Raw genomic sequence first — 19695 nt, forward strand, 5'->3', positions numbered from 1 at the left:
AGCTCCATGAAGCGTAGTGGATGACCGCCATCTGGCCAATTCATCGATGCATCCATGCTACTGCCGACCAATTAATCCCCAGAAGATACGCGGGAAGGCCGAAGGTTAAACCTGTCCACAAAGGAATGGGATTAGTACCGTACTTGATCACCTGACGCACGCCCCCACCTGACGCACGAATTTTACCTCAGCACCTATATAGAAATGAAGCTCTACAACCACACACATTCAGTATTATACAGAGATTTTTAGAAGGATGAATCAATGCATTATACTGAAACTATTTACAACATTTTTTACTGCCGAAAGCGCTCAGGCAGGCGGATCTGCCTACCGCGGCGATTGAGCGTTGGGGGGACCTCATCAACAATCTCAGGTTCTGCAGCAGCTCTACCACTCGATTTCTTTGCCTTTGGAGTTACAGAGACCTTATTCTCGCCTGTCTGAGCGACATTGAGGTCATTTTGAAGCTGTATATCAGCTTGCTTAGCGAGCTGATCATCCCGCTTTTTCTGCTTTCTTGCCTCTGCCTCACGAACCCGCGTTTCTCGATTTGAAGCGCGGATTCGTTTACGTTCTTCAATTAAAAGCCTTTGATCTTGCTTCTCTCGCTGCTTACGAAGCCTTTCCTCTTCTTTTGAAGCCTTAGCGAGCTGTACAGCCTCATCTCTTTCTGTTTGAAGGTCACGAGCTTGCTGAATCTTCTTAGGAGAGTAAAACACCGCGTAGCCGTCCTCAGGGGCCCGTAATTCAGATAAAAGAGGTTTGCCTCGCTGACGCTTCTTTTTCTCTTGAAGAAGGGCCTCTTCAAGGCCCTGGCAGCGTAGTTTTAAGATGACATTCTCTGTAGAGAGGTGATGCATCGTCGAACTCAACTTTTTTGCCTTTTGATCAGATAAGTCAACAACTGCATGCTTAAGAAGTCTCTCAATCTTCCTCCAATCCTCTGCACCAAGCACTGAGCGAGATGACTCACTAGAGGATGGCCGATTATCGTCATCCCGATTAAATCGCGATAGGACGATATCAGGATTCAACGGCCAAACGCCTACCGATTTCCACGAAGAAGCGATATTCTCACTAGATAAAGCGCTCTCCCATGACGGCCAAAAAAGGCGAAAGAAATCTCTTTTCGTAATATGACAAAGACCTTGAGATTCATGAAGAAATCGTTCCAATCTCTCACTATACGCTGTAGAGAGAGGCCCGAAGATTCCAACGTCAAGTGGCTGGAGCGAATGCGTAGAATGAGGCGGATAAGTCATTAGGAGGATCTTATTTGTCTCGCAGTATTCGAAAAACTTCATATTAACATGAGATCCGTGGCTGTCAAGAATAAGAAGCCTCCAACGCCGCCTCGCTTTCGCTTTTGTCTCTCGATCGAATACATCTCGTAGCCATGCGTATTTTAGCTCGTCATTCGTCCATCCTGAAGGTGAGGATGTAAAGAAGCAAGGATAAAGAGAAGGATCGAAGTCCTGCAGCCAGGAATCTTGAAGCTTTGAAGAGGCTGCTTGGTATATAAGACCTGGAGATAGCGAGGTCCCATCCGCGCAGATACAGGCGAGCGTTGTAATCCATTCTCGATTTCCATCCTAAAGCTGTTGTTTCATTCCATTCTTCTCGTATAATGATTTAGAGAAGATTCTCTTCGCTTTACTAAGCATTCCGATCAAGAAGCCTTTCTCGTCCATATTATAGATATCTCCCTGCTGTATATCGTATTCCGAAATCTTGCGAGTCAAAAGTTCAAAATATAATGCATAGTTCAACGCAGAATCAGCCTTTTTTCGAGAGGAGTCGATCCCAGTTGTATAGCGAGAAATAAGATCATCACTATATCGTTTTATAAAGCGGCTCGGCCACTGTTTTCCGGGACGATTACCAGAGATCTCGTGAGCTAGATTTCGCAGCATTTCAAATGATATATAAAGGCCTTTCTCGCTCAATCGATTGATATTAGAAATAAGCACTTTCGCTTGTCAATCATTAAGCAATCGTTGGTCCTGGTATTGCTCATCTTTGGAATGCTGAACGCCGCGGAATCTTCTTGATAGCGTTGACCTATGAATTCCATACTTTTTCGCAATAAAAGTAAGAGTAGGTCTATCTTCAAGCTTCAGGGAGTTTAATTCTGCAATCGCCTCGTCAATAGGAGCCATATTGATGATGATATTGAGGTTTAAAGATATTCAAAATATCGGTGTAGAATCGATTTTCGTGCGTCAGGTGGGGGCGTGCGTCAGGTGATCAAGTACGGTAATCGCGAGGTTGGCAGCACGCCGGTGCACGGGTACCCAGACTCGAGCTCGCAAAGTCAGTGGCAGGATGCTCACTGAGCGGAAGTGTGGCCATGGAGCCCTGTTGAATGTGAGCATATCGGAGTGACAGAATGGTCTCGGGGGCGAGTAGCCAAGGAGTCACCGTACGAGCCAACTTACCAGGCCGGTTGTAGTGCATATTCCATACCAGTCGGTCTGCGGCATGTGGGCGATATAGTCGTACCAGAGGGATGCCGCTGGGGACATTCTACTAGTCGGGGTAATAGCCTGAGGAGCACAGGTGTATTTGTATCCTGTCTGCGGCGCCTTCTGGGAGCCCTCAACTTGATGCCTTCAACAGGGAAGTTGGAGTAAGCAGGCCCAATGGGTATTAATGCGGCTGGTCTGGTCCATCTTACTCGATCGTCTTTCGACCCTGACCTGCGGCAGGATGGCTGGGATTTAGGAAAATGATAGACAAGAAACTGAGGGGCCTCTTTCCCAACCCGCGGGCGAGATGTTTCCGAGCGAGAGAAAAACATGTATGGATCAGGAGATGCTGTGACCCCGGTGAACTACATACAAAACATACACACACTCTCAGCTTATCGCAGATGGAGCTCTGCCTTTACAGTCTATTGACCATCCAGCAAATAGGTACAATATTCCATCAACCTGCAGTACATATCACAAGCTCAATTTGGAACCGTTAACCATCTAGAACCCGGTCCGCTACCTTCAGGCCACAAAACAGAGGACAGGCCCCGCAGGAGTCTCCATAAGTATAGAAACCATGTTAAGGAGCTAGACCTTGCAATAGAATCGAGATTGGAGCTGTTTCCTCAATCGTCTTATCTTTCTCGGCTGTTGCATGGGTTGAGCGGGAGAGATCAGAGCCAAGAGCTCTTCTATCTCGCGAGAAAGTGCCCTGTACTCCCCACTGCACTGTTGGCTCATCTGACCCAGCAAGCGTTGTCGACCTCTCGCTTGTTTAAGCTGGTGTCTCAGCTTTGGCGCATCAGTAGTAAAATCGATATACGCGCTGACATGTGAGCGCGTAACCGCTCTACTAGCCGGTCTACTAGCCGGTCTACTAGAATGCCTTCTAGGAACTAAAATATCATCATGGAGTCTATCGCTTAGACCGGCGGGGCTTTTGTTAGGGAATGCATACAACGGAGTATTATTGGCATTTACCGAACAGTTTGTTCATTCCCGTTGGGGGCGTGATTTGAAGGATCCGCAGAATAGGGATTATCCTGGCCCAGATAATTTCTGGTTTTATGCGGTTCTTCGTCCTTCGAGTGATGTTCTTTGGCTCTCGTAGTAAGCCTATTGCCCTCCTTCTTCAGCGGCTTGTTCAGCCAGGATATGGATGGTATGGATGGCCCTATAGTCGTGAAACCAGGTGCTACCAGAAACTCCTCGTCAGAGCTGCCTTCATTTGGATCAGAGGAGCTTTTCATTCGGGGTAAGCGTAGGAGGAGATGATTTTTGGTTTCTATCTCTCCCTGAAAAGATCTGTGACATATTTGATTTACTGCTTGTAACTAGTATCTAAATGTTTGCCATCGCACAACGCATGGAGACGCTACCGAAGGACACCATCAGAAATTCCCTTGATCCACTGTAGATGCTCAGTGATGGACCGATGGACTGTGTGGCTGCTTATTTGTCCGGTAACAACTCCTATTGTTCCTGTGAGTTGACAGATAGATCCCAAGATCTCCGAGAGCCCTATGGTGTATTTTCAGTATGCTACGCGCAATGCTCAAGGGAACTAGCGTTAGGAATGAGCGAGACTAAGCTATATTAGCAAAGTGTGACAGAATGATGAAAGTACAGTAACACTAGCTATTCTAGGATAAAAGTCAGTCGAGACAAATGGCGGATATAAAGGAGGCCCTGGTTCAGAAAAGTAAAATCAGAGTCTACTCGGTAGTCAGTTGACAGAGTTCGTAACTCACTTCACCGCAGATGGCTCTTCCAAATACCGTTCATGCCGTCTTAGCTACGATACTGTTGTTTTTGGCGACGACCCGTGCCGTGCTCTCTAGTCGCACGTTCCAACAGCACCCGTTCTATCGATGCCTAGACGCCATATCTTCAGCGATGCTTGTGGCCTTCCTCGCTGCAGTGGTAGTGCTCCGTTGGAGCCAGTATCATGCGCTCAGTTGAGTTATCATCAATTAAAGCTATAGGGGGCCACCACTGACAATTCTGTGTCAGGTGCAGAGATCATAACATTTATAGCGGGCTTTTGCCCTCCGCTTCTGGAAGTGAGTATGCACGAGGACAGGTAGGGTACATTCACAAATCATCACTAATGAACTCTTAGCATCTTCGGCTACGCTTCGTCTTCTCTGGTGTACCACAGCCCTTGTCTGGAGCCAGGATATTTTATGCCTTGCTATGCGCTCTTTATATTACTAAAGTGGCGGTCATCGTCATCAGTCACTTGGCTTATGACCCGGCCCATTACGCCACGCCGATTCTCTCCGCCGCGGATTATATGAGTGTCGCCGCCGGTTACCTCCGTTTGGCCCAACACACTGTCGAGAACTCCCAATCTCAACGACGTCTCGTTTATGCAGTCTATGGCATGTTTGGTTTCTCCGGTCTGCTGCTAACCATTGCGGCAATAGGGGTGTTATGTCGCGCTTGGGCTTTATCCCAAGAGGTAGTATGTCCCGTCCTGCCCGCTGTTTCTTGCTAATGGCCTTCATGACAGACACAAATGCTCCTAACCATTGCGTTGTCGGTCCGCCATGGGTTAAGAGTACCTCGCTACCCAGAGATGGATGCCGCAGGGAGCTTTCCAGCTTCTCCCCCGATTGGGAGAGCAAACCGCACGCGGAATTCTGATGACTACCATACAATCCTCGCAGATCTTCGGTAGTGAGCAGCCACGCATCTGCATATCCGGGTGATCAGCGAAGCCCCCAATAACAGAAATACGGGTCTACTGGGGCCAAATATTGCAAGTTTCGCATAGAAGCGTGGCAATTGGGTCTTAAAGCACGTGTGATGTAAATCCATGACCTGCGATCCAGCGACCATCAAAGTCCTTGTATAGAACCTCATTCCTCATGATGTAGATATGCCATAGAATGAACATCCACTACACCCCGCCGATGTCATTTTCTCGTCGTTGATGGCCTCCAGCTGGAGAATTATGATGAGCATGAATGCTATGTTCTGTCGCAGAGCACACCCCTGTCGTTATCAGCAGGACTAGATTGAGGCTTGCATTTAGGGAGACGTTCCTGGCAAAAGGGCGTCGCTTTCATACCGCACGATGCTCAGTTTTCGATAGACGTAGAAGGGATGCTGGCATCGGGAGAACGCTACCAGTGTTATAAAGGAAACCATGAGCACCTCCGCTGCAGGTAGAAGGGCCTCCAGATCCATGTTCGTCTAATATCACACTATGACATTAAGAGGCCGTTGGCACTCACCGGTCATCTAAGGCGCTTGGTGAATTCATAAAGATGTATTGGTCGAGTAATGAAAACGATTAAAGATAAATTTGAGGGCCGCGAAAGGCCAGCTAAAAGGGGTGAAAACGGGGAACGCAGCGATACCCATTACTGCTGATATGGGAATTCTAGGCCGGAGAATGACGTATTGCCTAGTTAAATCCTCCAGCCGGTAGGATAAGAGCAAGGAGCCTGACGCACAAAACTGACCACTTTCCTTCATGGGGCTTTATCTACTAATAAGCATCCCCCCCTTGATTCTGTATGATAACGATTACCAAGTTATTTAGCTGGGCGACAGTTAATGGTCAACTCTGACTCCGATTCTCATTCACACACTTCTGCTGCTGCTCCTACTATCCCGCTAACGAATCGACCTAGCTGCCAAAATTTGCCCTTAAAGCATGAAGCGGCCGAGGTGTTTCTGTCGTACACGATGGCTATCCTTACGGCTCCAGGTCGCTCTAGAAGAGAGCGGGTTACCTCGACCGGCACTCCCGAAGAACAGGGAGCAACTTGAGCCACAATCCTTAGCATACCAAACGGGGAGGGACGCGGATATGGAATATGAACGCCGACGGCGCTCACATGCTCCATCGCCCAAATAGCCTGCCAAACAAATTAAAGCATGCTAGTTGGTATGTCTGATCTGAGTTCAGAAATCGCTAGTACTGCGGCTTAGTCGGAAATTACGCTCGTACGGCGGTACATATTCGCACGGTGGAGAGAAGGCTCTAGGCGGAAGATGGAAGGATGCGAGTCTTTTTATGAAAAAACCTGTTATACTTACTATGTTGCTTGCCTATCCTCTAGAATACGTACCATACGTGATGAATTAACTCTCTCAAAGAGAGGTTGTAAAAAGCCACGAACGCTCAGCTCTTTTTGTATCTCGAACAGGCTTCTCTATCAGGCATAAATTTAAAAACCAGCGGCTATATAGAGTATACTCAGAATTTTGTCTTACATAGATCGGGTAAAAGTGAAACCGGTCGCGAAACATGATCGCCCTTTAAGCTAGTGCATTTATACCAAGTAAATGGTAACAGATTTATCCGCGTCCAGTTTATTCCCACCTGCTACGTGAGCTATTTACAGTATACATGGGAATAATAGAAAAGCTCTCTGCTCGGTTTGCCACCTCAATAGACTATCTGATTGGCCAAATCGCCCGGTATCCTGATAGAGGAATGCCGCTGTACGTCCATCCCAAACGCCCCGCAAGACTCTTCAAACTTGAACCGCGCCCATGACATTGTAATAATATAGCTTGGCCATGACCGTCGTAGAAAGAAGCACCAGAAATGTCGGGCTATGTTGTAGGTTTTCGATCGATCGCAATGCCTTTCGGTGATCCTATGCCCAAGGCCTCAGCACACCTGGCTTAATTCAAAGGTGGCCAGTAAACAATGATTAAACAATGACGACGTATAAATGTGGTAGACTCTTGCTTGATGAAGCGCTGATGTTCGGTGGAAGAAGTAAGAAGGGCTGATCGAGGCGAACCGGTCATGGACTTTAAATTAGATGTGGTGGGGTAACAGGGTCATTGGAATTTAGATGACCGCTGAATGGCGCGTACAGCTTTTAGTCATAGAGCCGATAAATATTGGTCCTCATAGAGACTGATCGTATGACGAGAGTTGCTTGCTGGCGACGGATGCATGGTAGCGTTGGAATTCTGTGCTGCTTCCTCTTCCCACTGATGCGCAACCCTTCGAGCCTCTCTTAAGGTATCCTTATGGCGGTCGCATATCATCAGCTTGGCTGCGTTCTTGAAGCCTTTCGCCCGGCTTTCCGGGTTTGACGCCTGTTTCGCCAAGGACAGCTCTGTTTTCGCAAAGTCCCGCTTGGTGAAGTCGATATACCCCGGACATACACCATCAGGTGAGGAAGGGATACATCGTTCATGGTGTAAAGGATCAATCGGGTTGAGAAATTGCCGCACAGAGGGCATGATTCAAAGCTCGAATATTCGGCCACAGGAGCGATGGTTTTTTAGAGCATGGCGTAGCGTGCTGGAGTGCCATTTTATGTTGGACCAATTTGCATAAGAACCGGCTATTGTAGGCGCCAAAGAAATCCACCATAGGCTGGGCAAACGCAAGAAGGCACTTCTCTCTCACAGGAACTCATGGTACCCCAAGACACTCAATCTATACCCCGAGAGCAGTCGCAACATTCCACTGAGCCGATATATGGCTCCCAGGAACATGCTCGCTCCTGCGATCTATTTATCGGTTTCCGGAGAGCCGGTGACACATCCCGATTATTCGTCACCGTTGCTTGCTCAGGTTATATAAGTTCACCATTCTTTCGTATCACAACATGAACAGGCTCGACATTGACCGCGTGCAAAAGCGACGGCCGAGATCACCATTCACTCATAGGGTATGTTCGCACGTTTTACCGTCTCACAACAAAGGTGGCCGGTACTAACCTATGCCGCAGGACAGATCCCCCGCCTTACTCTCTTATTAACCCCCCGTGTGTCCCCTGGAGCGCAATCACAATGGATGGAGTGTGGGATCCGATCCGGGTGTGTACGATGAGCAACCCAGAGGACACGACCACTTGTTGTGGGAAGACTCGGGCCAAGACGAGATGCAAAAACCGCATCTCAAGGGAATCTCGCTCCGAAGCTGCTCATATCCTGCAGCTTTTGGCGCAGCGACCTCCGGATGACAGCCTCGTCCAGAAACTGAGCAAGATTGCCAGGCTCCTACTATGCAGAAGATACCACCGAGACCAGGAGGACGAACAAGTGCAGCCGCTAGTTGAGCACTGGTACGATAGTGCTCACGATTCAGGCGTCGGGCTTCAACGTCCGGTCGCTGTACGCACGGAAGTCCGGCAAATTCTCTCGTCACCAAACCCAAGGAATTCAACTTCGACGCCAGTGACTCCCATGGAGGTTGAACCTCCCTCGACTGAGCCTCAGTCCATCCATATTGAGCAGCTGAGGCAAAGGCCAGACCAATTCGAGGTGATGCCATCTTCCCAAGGGCGGATCAAGTTTGGGACCGCAAATGCCGACAACACCCGCACGCCAGTGATCCTCCGTTCACTGGAGCCGAAGGATGACAGCGGCAGAATAATGTGCAATATCTGCTGGCAGGAGTCTGCAGACGAAATCGCTAATTTGAAATGCGAGCACTGTGAGAATAGCGTGCACTTAGGATGCATGGGAGACTGGCTCGAAAAACGCTCAACTCAGATCAACTTCAACTGCCCAATATGGTAGGTTCCTCTTCCTGTTGCCCTTTCGTGAATATATTGTCTTGCTGACACATTCACAGCCGCGGGGTTCGCCGGTTTGATGCTCATTATTCCGTCGCTGTGACGACAAGGGAAACAGAGAATGGAATTGGCGGTGTTGATGACTCCGTCACTAGCCCAGGGGAGATCGCTTCAACGGAAGGGGCTGGGTCGCAAGGTCTCCGCCGGTCTGGTAGATCCAGGAGACGGCCTGACTACTACGGATCATCATAGTTTGACAACCTCAATCACCGGGGGAAGGATGGAATCTAAACCATCCGATGATAAGACTACAGGAAGGCTGTATTGATATAGAGTGTGATCCACGGCCTAATTATCCTTTTAGACCACATAGGCCCAACGCGAGGCAAACTCCTACGAGAGAAATAGCATCCAGTAATAAATATTTGACTTTTTGTATCCGATTCTATTCGTCTCTTATCTCCTTGGATCTTTCAGCGGTCCAGGTTTCGGCTGCATAAACAGGGCATGCGCGCGGATTGCGTCAATGAGTTCACCTCGGCTGCTTGTGGGTATTTGGGCTCCCCGCCCCCGCCCCTACGAGATAGGTTTCACGGCCATCGACCTTCTCTGGCCCGGCCCGTAGATGATGGACAGAATCGGGCAGCACGGCGTGGAAGAATCCTGTTACATTCGGCCTACCTGGTGTATCCTAGTGCTACAGTCCCCATTGGGAATTTCCCGGTCGCTTTACTGGCCATGATGATCCCCTCTATGTCCGCAGAGTAGCCAAGTTTCAAGTTCTCAAGAATAGGCTAAGGCTCCAGAAATTTAGATGATCCTAGAAAAAAACCGACCGTTCTGAAGAGTCAAAGCTATATTACTAGTGACCGTCAAGTTCTTTTACGGCTGATAATAAGGGTCGGCTATTCTTTGCTGGCGATACATTATAAAAGCGACCTTGCCCATTGGCCTGGCATGGCACTTTGCTTCGAGTTCGGCATATTCCGTCAGTTATTACTTTGTATTCAAAGATCTACAATCTACATTGAGCCTGTGAGTATGATTTCATTTACCCCGACCCCTCGCAAAGTAAGCGATATGCAGGCTACTACAACTATATATAGACTTGTATGTACATGTAAATCGTACCACTTCCTAAAAACGAACTTAGAGCCTCGTCACGGCCTATTATGGCCTAATTGCCGTTCCCTGTGTTAGGCTGCCCCTCTGGCGCACGACTCCGAAACCGTTGTGACGCCTCAGCAAAGTCTAGCACAGCCTTAACTGTTCTAGCCCGCGAGATGATGTCTGTATTACCTTTCTTACCTTCGGTTGAGCCTCCCAGCAGACTCGAGACGGCATTAAATGCGTCTCCTACTTCTCTCCTCAACTTCCTTCGCAGTTCCGACAACCTTGGACAGTCCACTAGGATGTGGGTAACTGTTTCTTGTGCACCGCACGCGCACCGGTCGTCCTCGCGGAAGCCAAAGATTTTGGCGTGGCTAGCTAGCCAATTATGGCCTGTGCGCAACTGTGTTAACAGGTATGCCTGGTTCCTGATTAGACTGCCGTACAGCTTTCTGGTGTAGCTCGCCGGTAAGGTGTTATCCATCTTCCTTAGGTGGTTGCCTTTACTAGATGATATCCATTCCTGCTCCCACTGAGCGAAGATGGCGTTTTGAATACGCGCTCTCTCCCTCGAGAGTAACGGGCAGAAAGAATGGGTTTTCCCAGGGTGCGCAGCGTTTTTAGCGAGTCGATCTGCAGCGTCATTCCCTGGGTTATTGCAATGCCCTGGTACCCACTGGAGGCGGAGCGCAATTCCCTTAGCTTGGATTTCGGTGGCGGCCTGGAGGATCGCGTGAACGATCCGTTGTCCAGACTGATTCCTCGCACTTTGAATTGCCTGCAGAGCTGATCTGCAGTCGCAAAGGATTGTTGCTTTTATTTGCCTGCCTGCCAAGCTTCTCAAATGATGGTGGGCGATCTTGAATACTATGCTGATAGCATAGAAGATGCCAATAAGCTCGGCTACATGGACGGACCAACAATCCGTTGGTCCCACTTGGACCTGTCGGGATTCGATGATCTTTAGGTTGCTGTCGAGTGCCACCGTCGCAGCACCAAGGTGGCCTTCGCGTTCAGATCCATCTGAGAAAACCATAATGTCTGATGTGGTCCACGTGGCTTCCGCTCGCTCCCGAGCCGATTCTCGGTTTGGTCCTATCTCAATCTCTGTAAAAGGTTCCGACCGCCAAGGCGGTAGTGGGCATGGGTCGATAATCTCCAAGCTATTCAATCTATCTAATTCCATGGTTTTGAGTGCTTCCGCTAGTGGGAATCGAGCGAATGTTGCGGTATTATTTCTCCGTTTTTGGGCTCGTGAGAGCGCGCTCCAGATGGGGTGATGGCGAGGAAGAGTGTGGAGGTTTGCGATAGTATTCTGGGCTCGGTGACGGAGGCGTAGGTGTGTTGGAAGGATGTGTGCTTCCACCTCTAGGGTTGCGGTTGCCACTGTCCTAAACGCCGACAGGATCCGAATTAGGGCGATTCTTTGCACTGTGTTCAGGTGTCGTAGGTGCGTTTTATCCCGTAGGGGGTTATGCCAGACCGTCGACGCGTAGTCCACGATTGGTGTCACACATGCTTGATAGATCTGTCGCATCTGCTCTGGGCGTAGATACCGTAGCCCAGTCATTGCGATAGTCACTTTGGTGGCCCGTTTAATGGCTTGCTGAACATGCTCTTTCCACCGCATCTCGTGGTCGAAAACAAGGGGAACCAAAAACGAGAGATATCAACCCATCGCAAGTTAACTATTGAGTTGGTGGTGCTCTTGTGTGCCGAGCGGGAACTAGCTTCGGGCCGATGGCAATCCCGCCGTCAGGGGTTTCCGAACCGAGTCGTGTAAGCATTGTCATTGCTGGATTTGGCGTGAATGGAGATGCCAGTAGAAGTAGCTGTAGCGAGCTACAGCCTCCTCACTGGACCAGTTTGGCTCAATTTAAGTGTCCTATGGGATGAGAATCCTGGCAAATCGGAAGACGCTGGCGAATAAAAGGAGCGAAGCGCGCTCCGGTGAGCCCGTAGGCTAGCTCTGGGGAGAGATATATGGATACCTGGGAGCGCCGGAGGTCGGAAAAGTCTATAACAATTTGGAAAATTACTTAGGTCCCTTCACTCGGGCGCTACCAGAAAACGTCATGGCATGTATGCGTTGCTTCGTATAACCGTGCTCTCGAAGCACATAAAGGACGTGGCACGCTGCCCAAGCTCCCTTACACAATCACGTTCACCGAGTTATCAAATTAGATATATTTCCATTCAACTATATCTGTTCCCTTCTCACAATGGCCCCCCAAAGAGCAGTGGTGATCCAATCTGCAACTCAGTTCGGCAAGGATGGAGTACCACCACACCTCCTTCTATTTATCTTGCACCTTACCTTTCGTGCAACGAGTCACGATAATCGTGAATCCCTATCCGTCCTCCAAATGAATCTGACCCTGTCCAACAAGTTGAATTGGGAGTTATGCCTGGAAGACATTGCCCGGCGGAGAGTCCCCCCTCTGCATTGGGCCGTTCGGCATACAGCGCTCGACCTCATTGAGATGTTGCTCAGCTCCGGGGTCGATATCAATACAGTGCATCGGGGAAATACCCCGCTAGTTGATGCCGCCTCCCTGGGCTTTTCCGGCATCATCGCGAGACTCCTATCGAATCCACATCTTGATATGAAACAACACAAACAGGGGATGAGGGCGTTGTGGAGGGGGATAGAGAACGGTCACCCTTCGGTTGTGCAAGGCCTGCTCTGTAGCGACAATGTTGATGCCAATATCGTTTTTCTCTACCGAGGGGAATTCACGACACCGCTCACCTACGCCGTTACCCGTCATTCTAGGGAGATGGTGGAGACCCTTCTTGCCGATCGCCGAACCGACCCCAACTTCCGGTATAAAAATACGCCAGCGCCTTTTTTTGGCGCTATGAGAGCCGAGTACCTATGTCTTGCCCAGCGCCTCATGTCTGACGAAAGGTTCGATGTGACGGTCTGCTGTTCCTGTGGCGGCAACCCACTTCATCATGCTGCCGAGACAGGGTGTCTCCATATCCTGCAGATACTGCTGTCGGACTTCGACATCGATATAAATGCACAGGATGCAGATGGATTTACGGCTCTTATCTATGCAGCCGCAGAAGGACATGAATCTATTGTCCGGGAGCTTCTTTCGCACAGTCTCGACATCAATCGTCGCGACCATCGAGGCCGCACCGCCTTGTGGTGGGCAACCAATAACGGGCACGAGTGGGCGGCCCGATGTCTGTTGGCACGAAGTGGCATCCGGGTTGATGCGATTGGTGAGGATGGGTCCACCTCTCTTCACCATGCTGTGCGATGGGGGTCGGCCACGCTGATTAACCTCCTGCTTACACACCGAGACATCAATGTCAATGTGTCAGACGATTACGGACGCACACCTCTCTGGTGGGCTGCCTATCACGGTAACGGAAGGGCTGTGGAATATCTACTTCATGACAGTGGGGCAAAGGTCGACATCCAAGATCGTTGGCAGCAGGGACCACTTGAGGTCGCTAGGGACCATGGGCAGTATTACATCTGGCTTGCGCTTCGAGTCTCCATGATAGACGTGAGACTCTTTATCCTCTGTGCCATTGTTGTATTTTGTCTTTTCCCCACCTCAGGCGCAAACTAGCATGTTCATACAAGATGAATAGAGGACTGTAACCATATTTGCTACAGTATGTACCCGCACCCCACCTTGGCTGTAGAGTGTGTCTTCGAGTTCGCCCAGATAGGATTTGATCTAATCGAACGGTGCATTGAGAATGCACCTCCGACCAACGCATAGAGATTGATGCCATTCCGGTGGCATCTTGCATATTTGGAACCATTTCGCATCATATAAGCCAATTTTGAGCGCGCGATAGGACAGTCGTGGTCCCTAAACGGTTTCATTTGCGCTCTGATCGGGAGCATAAAAGGTTGTCAAACCCCCAAAGCCATGTGCAAGACCATCAGGCTCCCGCCGTAAGTCGTCAGGTTGTAGAAGTGGGCCATCATAAAGACCGGTTGTAGTAGCAACCAACATATCGGCGCGGGTGATGTCCGCCTCGAGCCAGGTCAGCCACCCTTGGTTCACTCGACGAACGATGATAAACAAGGTGTCACCCGGAACAAAGCGTTGATGATAGGAAGTGCTGAACTTGCGGATGCTGTTCTGAGCGCCGAATGTGTCAAATGCTCGGTGGCAGAGGAGCTCGACGAGGAGCCGGTGACCTGCGGCTCGCCGGTCGTTTAGAACCGCGGCCACAGCCTGAGCATGGAATGGACTGGTCGACTGAATTGTCAGAGTTTTCGTGAATTGATCCTCAAGGGCAGCGAAAGAGCCCGAGCCCAATTCAATACTGGGGCTTATATTGGTCGGTGGGGCCGGATTTGGCATCGGTGGCGTGGCGCAGCATGGACAGCCTGCTGAGGACGACGAAGATCCCCAAGACGACTCAAACGCGTCGGAAATTATAGGAGTGTCTTGTCTCCGGGGGACGGGCTGTATGAGTGATGTTTCTGGGTACGACACCGGGAACGACATGATGCGTATTAAGTAAGGTTTTCCTATAGTTACCATGCGAGGTGACAAAGCTGAGATGGGAGACGGGAGATGAAGGATGCCTGTATATATAGGCAGGAGGCCATGGCCGTACCAAAATCTAGCGGTAGGTGGTTCGAGTAATGTTATGCTGTCGTCCTGTTGAACGCTCCAGCCGATGTGGTGTGGATACATGGAGGAAGATGGCTTTAGTGGACATGAGCTGCCCACTAGGGCACTACTGTAATTATCTGTGCTTTGTGCAAATTAGATACAAGAATGGTCATCTAGGCCGACTATTGTGCTAGCACGGACCCCACTTTCATCATTCAACATCTCATGTGTAGCCCGGTCATTGCAGTGTACGGTTTGCCATGCGGTAGAGCAGCTTCCATAACAGTGCCATCTTGCGCGGTGATGTCAGAAACGAGGGCTGATGCCAACCCAGCTCTTTTGTACCTATTCCCGGATGGACTGTTATCATTGTCCTGCGTAGCTAGATGGTGAAGAGCTTACCATAGAACCGACTGGAGCGATTCTTCTGGCCGACATGCCGCGTCATTATTGTTTGTTTGTATTGCGAGAGGCGGCCATCGGCGCATAATTGCGGTGATGTATAACTGTCTTGCCGTGAGCGGAAGACGGGGCCGGCCTGTCCCGACGCCCCATCCCCCTCCTGCTCACTGTGCATTTGCGGCAAGCAGACAGAAAGGGAGGAAGTTTCCCTACACCGTTGCTTCCGGGCCGCCTTCGCAGTCCTCGCCGTATTGCTCCTCAAGCTTGATCCCCTTGTGTTGGTTGGACGGTGTCGCTTGATCCCTTTCGTCAACTGCCCCAGCTTTGACCGCAAGGATTCATCTGATCTGGGTTTGTAGGTGGCTGAATATCGGTGGGCCCTCTCCTTCCAGGACAAGTCTAAATGTTCCTCCACCCACGACGGAAGGTTGGTCTCCTCACCCGGGGTCCATGCACGGTAGGCTCTTTTGTTCGTTATGGGGAGAAGGTGTCAAAGATACAGAAGATGAGAAATCTGTCGCCGCGCTAGGTGACCAGTCAATTGAACAACAGTCCCAGTAATGATAAACGAGAAAGGCCAGCAAAATATAATGCCGACTTCTTTGCGCGAGAAAGGGGGAACGAGCGGTTCAAAAACGCCCAGTGAGAGCAACCACCACCGTGAATGACGATAATGGTGGATACACAGTGGGCATTTCCGCTTTGCCCCGATCCATACCCATATTCACAGGACCCAGTCCCAGCACTCGCAATTTAGAAACGGGCAAAAAGAAAATGCAAAAACTAGGCATATGTTTACAGGGGTCTAGACAAGCTAGGCCTTAACCTATACGTAGATGGACTAGTGACCGACCTGCCATCTCGAATTGCACTTAGGCCCACTTGATGTTCAGCGTGCTCTTGCTCGCTTTGTACCCTCTTTACTAGGTGAGCGGGTAAGACCTCTGGCCTGCCGTTTTTCCCACTAGGCCCTCTATCCCACTTGCGGCCGTATCTGGCTAGATGGGTGTCGCAGACTAGGCGGACGGGCAACTCGGGGAAACCTCCGCTGAAGGGCTAATCGGTCCTTGACCTACTATGGTCTACAGTATCCGGCTAGCAACATGAGGATTTGCTTTATAGCATACGGGACAGTTCTCAACTTATCTCGCCAATGGGTCTTTAAAAAACAACGGTTTACCCTCGATTGCAACCCATGATTCTCTCCAGATCTGTTGTTCTTTTTCTCTATCTTCACTACTACTACATACGATGGAAACTGGGATTCCTGTTGTCACAAGATGAATGGGTCAATATTTCTCAGCATGGATTCGCTTGGCATTGAAGCTTACATACGAGTACCCCGGCCAGGATCAGTTAGGCCGCTCCATGTCCTGCAATAGAGGTCGGTTCTCCAGAGTAACAAAACAGAACAGATTTTTCTCACTTCTGAAAAAAAAAAAAAAAAAAAAAAAAAAAAAAAAAAAAAAACCGGTAGTTTCCCCTTAGACGTGCCGGAGCCTAGACCAGCAATGGAGAAACGGGCTGTTCTTTGCATAGGTATAGGAGTACTGTAGACCCCTTGATGCCCGCAAGGAAAAGGGCACAAGGCGCCTCTGCTTTTACAACTTCGCTGTGCAAAATGGCCAGCCTGCAAATGCAAAACCGCACTCTTCTAAGAGTTATTGAACATTCCAAGATTAGATTTTTATGCCCCCAGTGTCTCAAAGGCTTTCCCCGTTCAGCCGTCCTATACGAACATTTTCGACGAACCAGTGACGAAATACATGATGGGCTTGCAATGGGCAGAGTCGACTTCGACCGGTTTTTATCCTGCTACCAAGAAGCTCTAAGGGCTTCTATCCCTTCATCGCAGCTCCCATTCGGCGCCAAATGCTTTGAGTATGGGTTCATAGTCGAACATTATGGAAAAGATGACGAGAGCCCCCAGACAATATAGTTTCCAGTAAGTAAATCGTTCTCTTTTATAGACTATCTCAAAAGCTAATTCCCATGTTCACTTTAGCACGGCCATGGACGACCGGTACTATCTTCAAAAGACGTGGAGAGAAAAGAAAAGTAGTGACTACTGGCCTAGCTGACGAGCACCACATTCTATCCTAAGCTTACACCACACCACGTACTGTCGAAAGTGGAGACCGAGGCCACCAAAGGGCGGTCAAATTCTCTTAATCGTCGGTGCGGGGTATTCCTCCATTTGCCAGTCTCCGCAAAAGAGATCACAGAGGACTTGAGGATGCCGGAGTTAGAAAAGAAAGTTGTCACTCTTCAAAGGATTGTACAACAAACATCCGTTAGATACCTCTGCCCGATATGCCTCAAAGGCTTCCCTCGCCCAGATTCCTTATATGATCACTTTCGGAAAAAGAAAGATGATACCCATGAGGGCCTCAGCATGAGAAGAACCGATTTTAAGAGGTTTCATTTATCCTATCAAGCGGCACTTGGGGCTTCTATTCCTGCAGAAGAGTTGCCATTTGATAATAAATGTTTTGATCTGCAGTATGTACTAGAACATCATGGTCAGGACTCTAAGAAACCTGATGACACGATCGCGCCCGGCACAGACACTACTGCTTCACACGCTTGTGAGTATATGTTGGATTTGGCTTGCGCTCAGTATCCTGAATCTAACTGCGCCAACTAGCTAACTTTTTATACGACCATGAATCTGCTCTCCGTCAACCTGTATTATATACCGCTCTCGCGCATTGCGACCGCGAGCCGCGTGGTCATAAATATGAGTGCACCCCCGAGAAAGTGCTTCTCAGTATGGGACCGACCTCCTTTAGGTGGGCCCGACCACTTGGTGAAGTAGAAATCAGAATACGTGCTCTTCTGCCACTACTTGAAAACTGGTTAAACGGAACGCTCCCGTCATCCATGCCAGGAGAGAGCCATTCAGACAACCCTGGCATTCTTCTATCAACTGTGGATATTGATATCCCCCTCGCCCCAATTCGGGACATGTTGTATGAAGGTGTATGAGTAGAACAGAACAACCATCGCCAGATCTCTGCTAACAAAGTAGGTAGTTTGGGATATACACCCTTCTGCGCACATACAAAGAAACGTTCACCCCGTTCAATTTCTGTTCGGCCCTTTACACGGTGCTTCATGTCGGTGAGCCCGCCATAATTGGCAATAGGAAGGTCAGTCTGGGCCAGTCAGTATGGGTCAGTCGTCAGTCAGCCTTATCCGCAGGTCTCATAGTCCTGGCCTGTAAATCACCCAACACAATTGAAGACCCGACAGTTTAAGAAGGCCGGCCGCCCGTTGTGTCTCAACCGGTCGGAGTTTTGTATGTACGTCCTCGTGATATCTGTGTTTGTGGTTTGGACATGATGTACTTGGGACCAGAATGCACGAGCTTCGTTACGAAGTTAAAGATGGAGCTAATACTATGACTAGTATCCAAATATCAATCCCGCGCCATAGATGAACGGAGAATCTGAATAACTAATCTATTCCCATTTTATGGCACCCACCCTCCCGCAACCTTAAGGGACTTCAGTAAACTGAGAAAATCCAACTATAAATGCTTTAGGGACAGATTGTACACAGAACGTGCATTATACTGGCCCAAAGAGGCTTGGTCATCGCTTCGTATTTGTCAAGCAGACCCGCCAGGAACTAGATGAGATTAATTGAACGCAAGCCGTTCGCGTACGAGTTCCAAGGGAGGAGTGGCGGTTTCAGCAGAGCATGGTGCTCGATCGATTGCGTGTTGCCTAAGCAGTGAATTAACCAATTAAAGACGGTCGATAATAGGGATGGTTGGCTCGATCTGGCATCCAATAACAGTTACCTTATTTTAGGCCTGCCCCCCAGAATCACGCTTGGACCCTTTCCCCAATTATATGCACAAACGCAGTGTGGAGGCTTTCTATTTCAGGACGAGCAAGGAGACCTTGTGTTACTAGACCCACTTCTGGTGTATTACGTTGTATTGAAAAGATACGTATTCTCAAGAGGTGTCGGCTGGAGGATGACTCGGGGTTTGCTGCATCTGCAACTAGTGAGTCCAAGAACATTCCCCTGGCGGGGCTGCGTAATCGCCATCGCCAGGTAATGTCTCATATCAATTTACGCGGGCTCATGCGGGATAATGGCTGCAGATGGAACGGAATCCTAGCATATGTATCTGGTTACCTAGCTATAGCCAAGAGAGAAAGCACATCAAAGTGGGACTGGCTTGGTCCAAGACTGATTAAACTTGCTTTCGTGCAATTGTCATAAACCTAAGATTTCCACTCAAACACCGTGGCGGTTTACAACTCTCCAAGTTGGTGATTTCGCCCGAGAAAGTGAGAAGACTCTATACAGTAAGCCACTCTTTCCGCCGGTAGTCCCTGTTTGTATTAACAATTCAATCTGGGCGAACGGATATTTTAAAACGACGATTTCGCTGTTGGTACCTACAAGATCCCACCACTTCCAATTCAGTTATCATTGTTATAATGGGGGATAGCCTCCTCAGCATTACAATCGTTGTTATTATTTTCTGGTTTATATTGGTGTTGATTGCTGTGACTTGCTACTCCTTGAAGCCAGTATATCAGCCAATCCGAGAGTATTGGCTGGATAGGAATTGCTGATACTTCA

At 49.2% G+C, this 19695-nt stretch overlaps 4 protein-coding genes across 4 annotated transcripts; 2 read left to right on the forward strand and 2 right to left on the reverse strand.

The window, feature by feature from the left end:
• Window positions 1-7331: 7331 nt before the first annotated feature.
• On the reverse strand, window positions 7332-7697 carry LDX57_007872 (uncharacterized protein; the record flags this gene model as incomplete). The annotated part of the gene is made up of 1 exon (XM_046089589.1): window positions 7332-7697. One exon carries the CDS (start codon window positions 7695-7697, stop codon window positions 7332-7334), a length of 366 nt encoding a protein of 121 aa, XP_045945561.1.
• Window positions 7698-8252: 555 nt separating this feature from the next.
• LDX57_007873 (uncharacterized protein) lies at window positions 8253-9232 on the forward strand (the record flags this gene model as incomplete). Its single annotated transcript, XM_046089590.1, has 2 exons — window positions 8253-8980; window positions 9040-9232. The coding sequence occupies 2 exons, from the start codon at window positions 8253-8255 to the stop codon at window positions 9230-9232; spliced, it is 921 nt and encodes a 306-aa protein (XP_045945562.1).
• Window positions 9233-12456: 3224 nt separating this feature from the next.
• On the forward strand, window positions 12457-13680 carry ANKRD16_1 (ankyrin repeat domain-containing protein; the record flags this gene model as incomplete). Its single annotated transcript, XM_046089591.1, has 1 exon — window positions 12457-13680. The coding sequence occupies one exon, from the start codon at window positions 12457-12459 to the stop codon at window positions 13678-13680; it is 1224 nt and encodes a 407-aa protein (XP_045945563.1).
• A 249-nt stretch (window positions 13681-13929) lies between these two features.
• On the reverse strand, window positions 13930-14781 carry LDX57_007875 (uncharacterized protein; the record flags this gene model as incomplete). The annotated part of the gene is made up of 1 exon (XM_046089592.1): window positions 13930-14781. The coding sequence occupies exon 1, from the start codon at window positions 14767-14769 to the stop codon at window positions 13930-13932; it is 840 nt and encodes a 279-aa protein (XP_045945564.1). The 5' UTR covers window positions 14770-14781.
• Between the last annotated feature and the right edge of the window lie 4914 nt (window positions 14782-19695).

The sequence above is a fragment of the Aspergillus melleus genome (genome assembly GCF_016097325.1).
Source record: "Aspergillus melleus strain CBS 546.65 chromosome Unknown contig4, whole genome shotgun sequence".
In the NCBI taxonomy this organism is placed as follows: domain Eukaryota; kingdom Fungi; phylum Ascomycota; class Eurotiomycetes; order Eurotiales; family Aspergillaceae; genus Aspergillus; species Aspergillus melleus.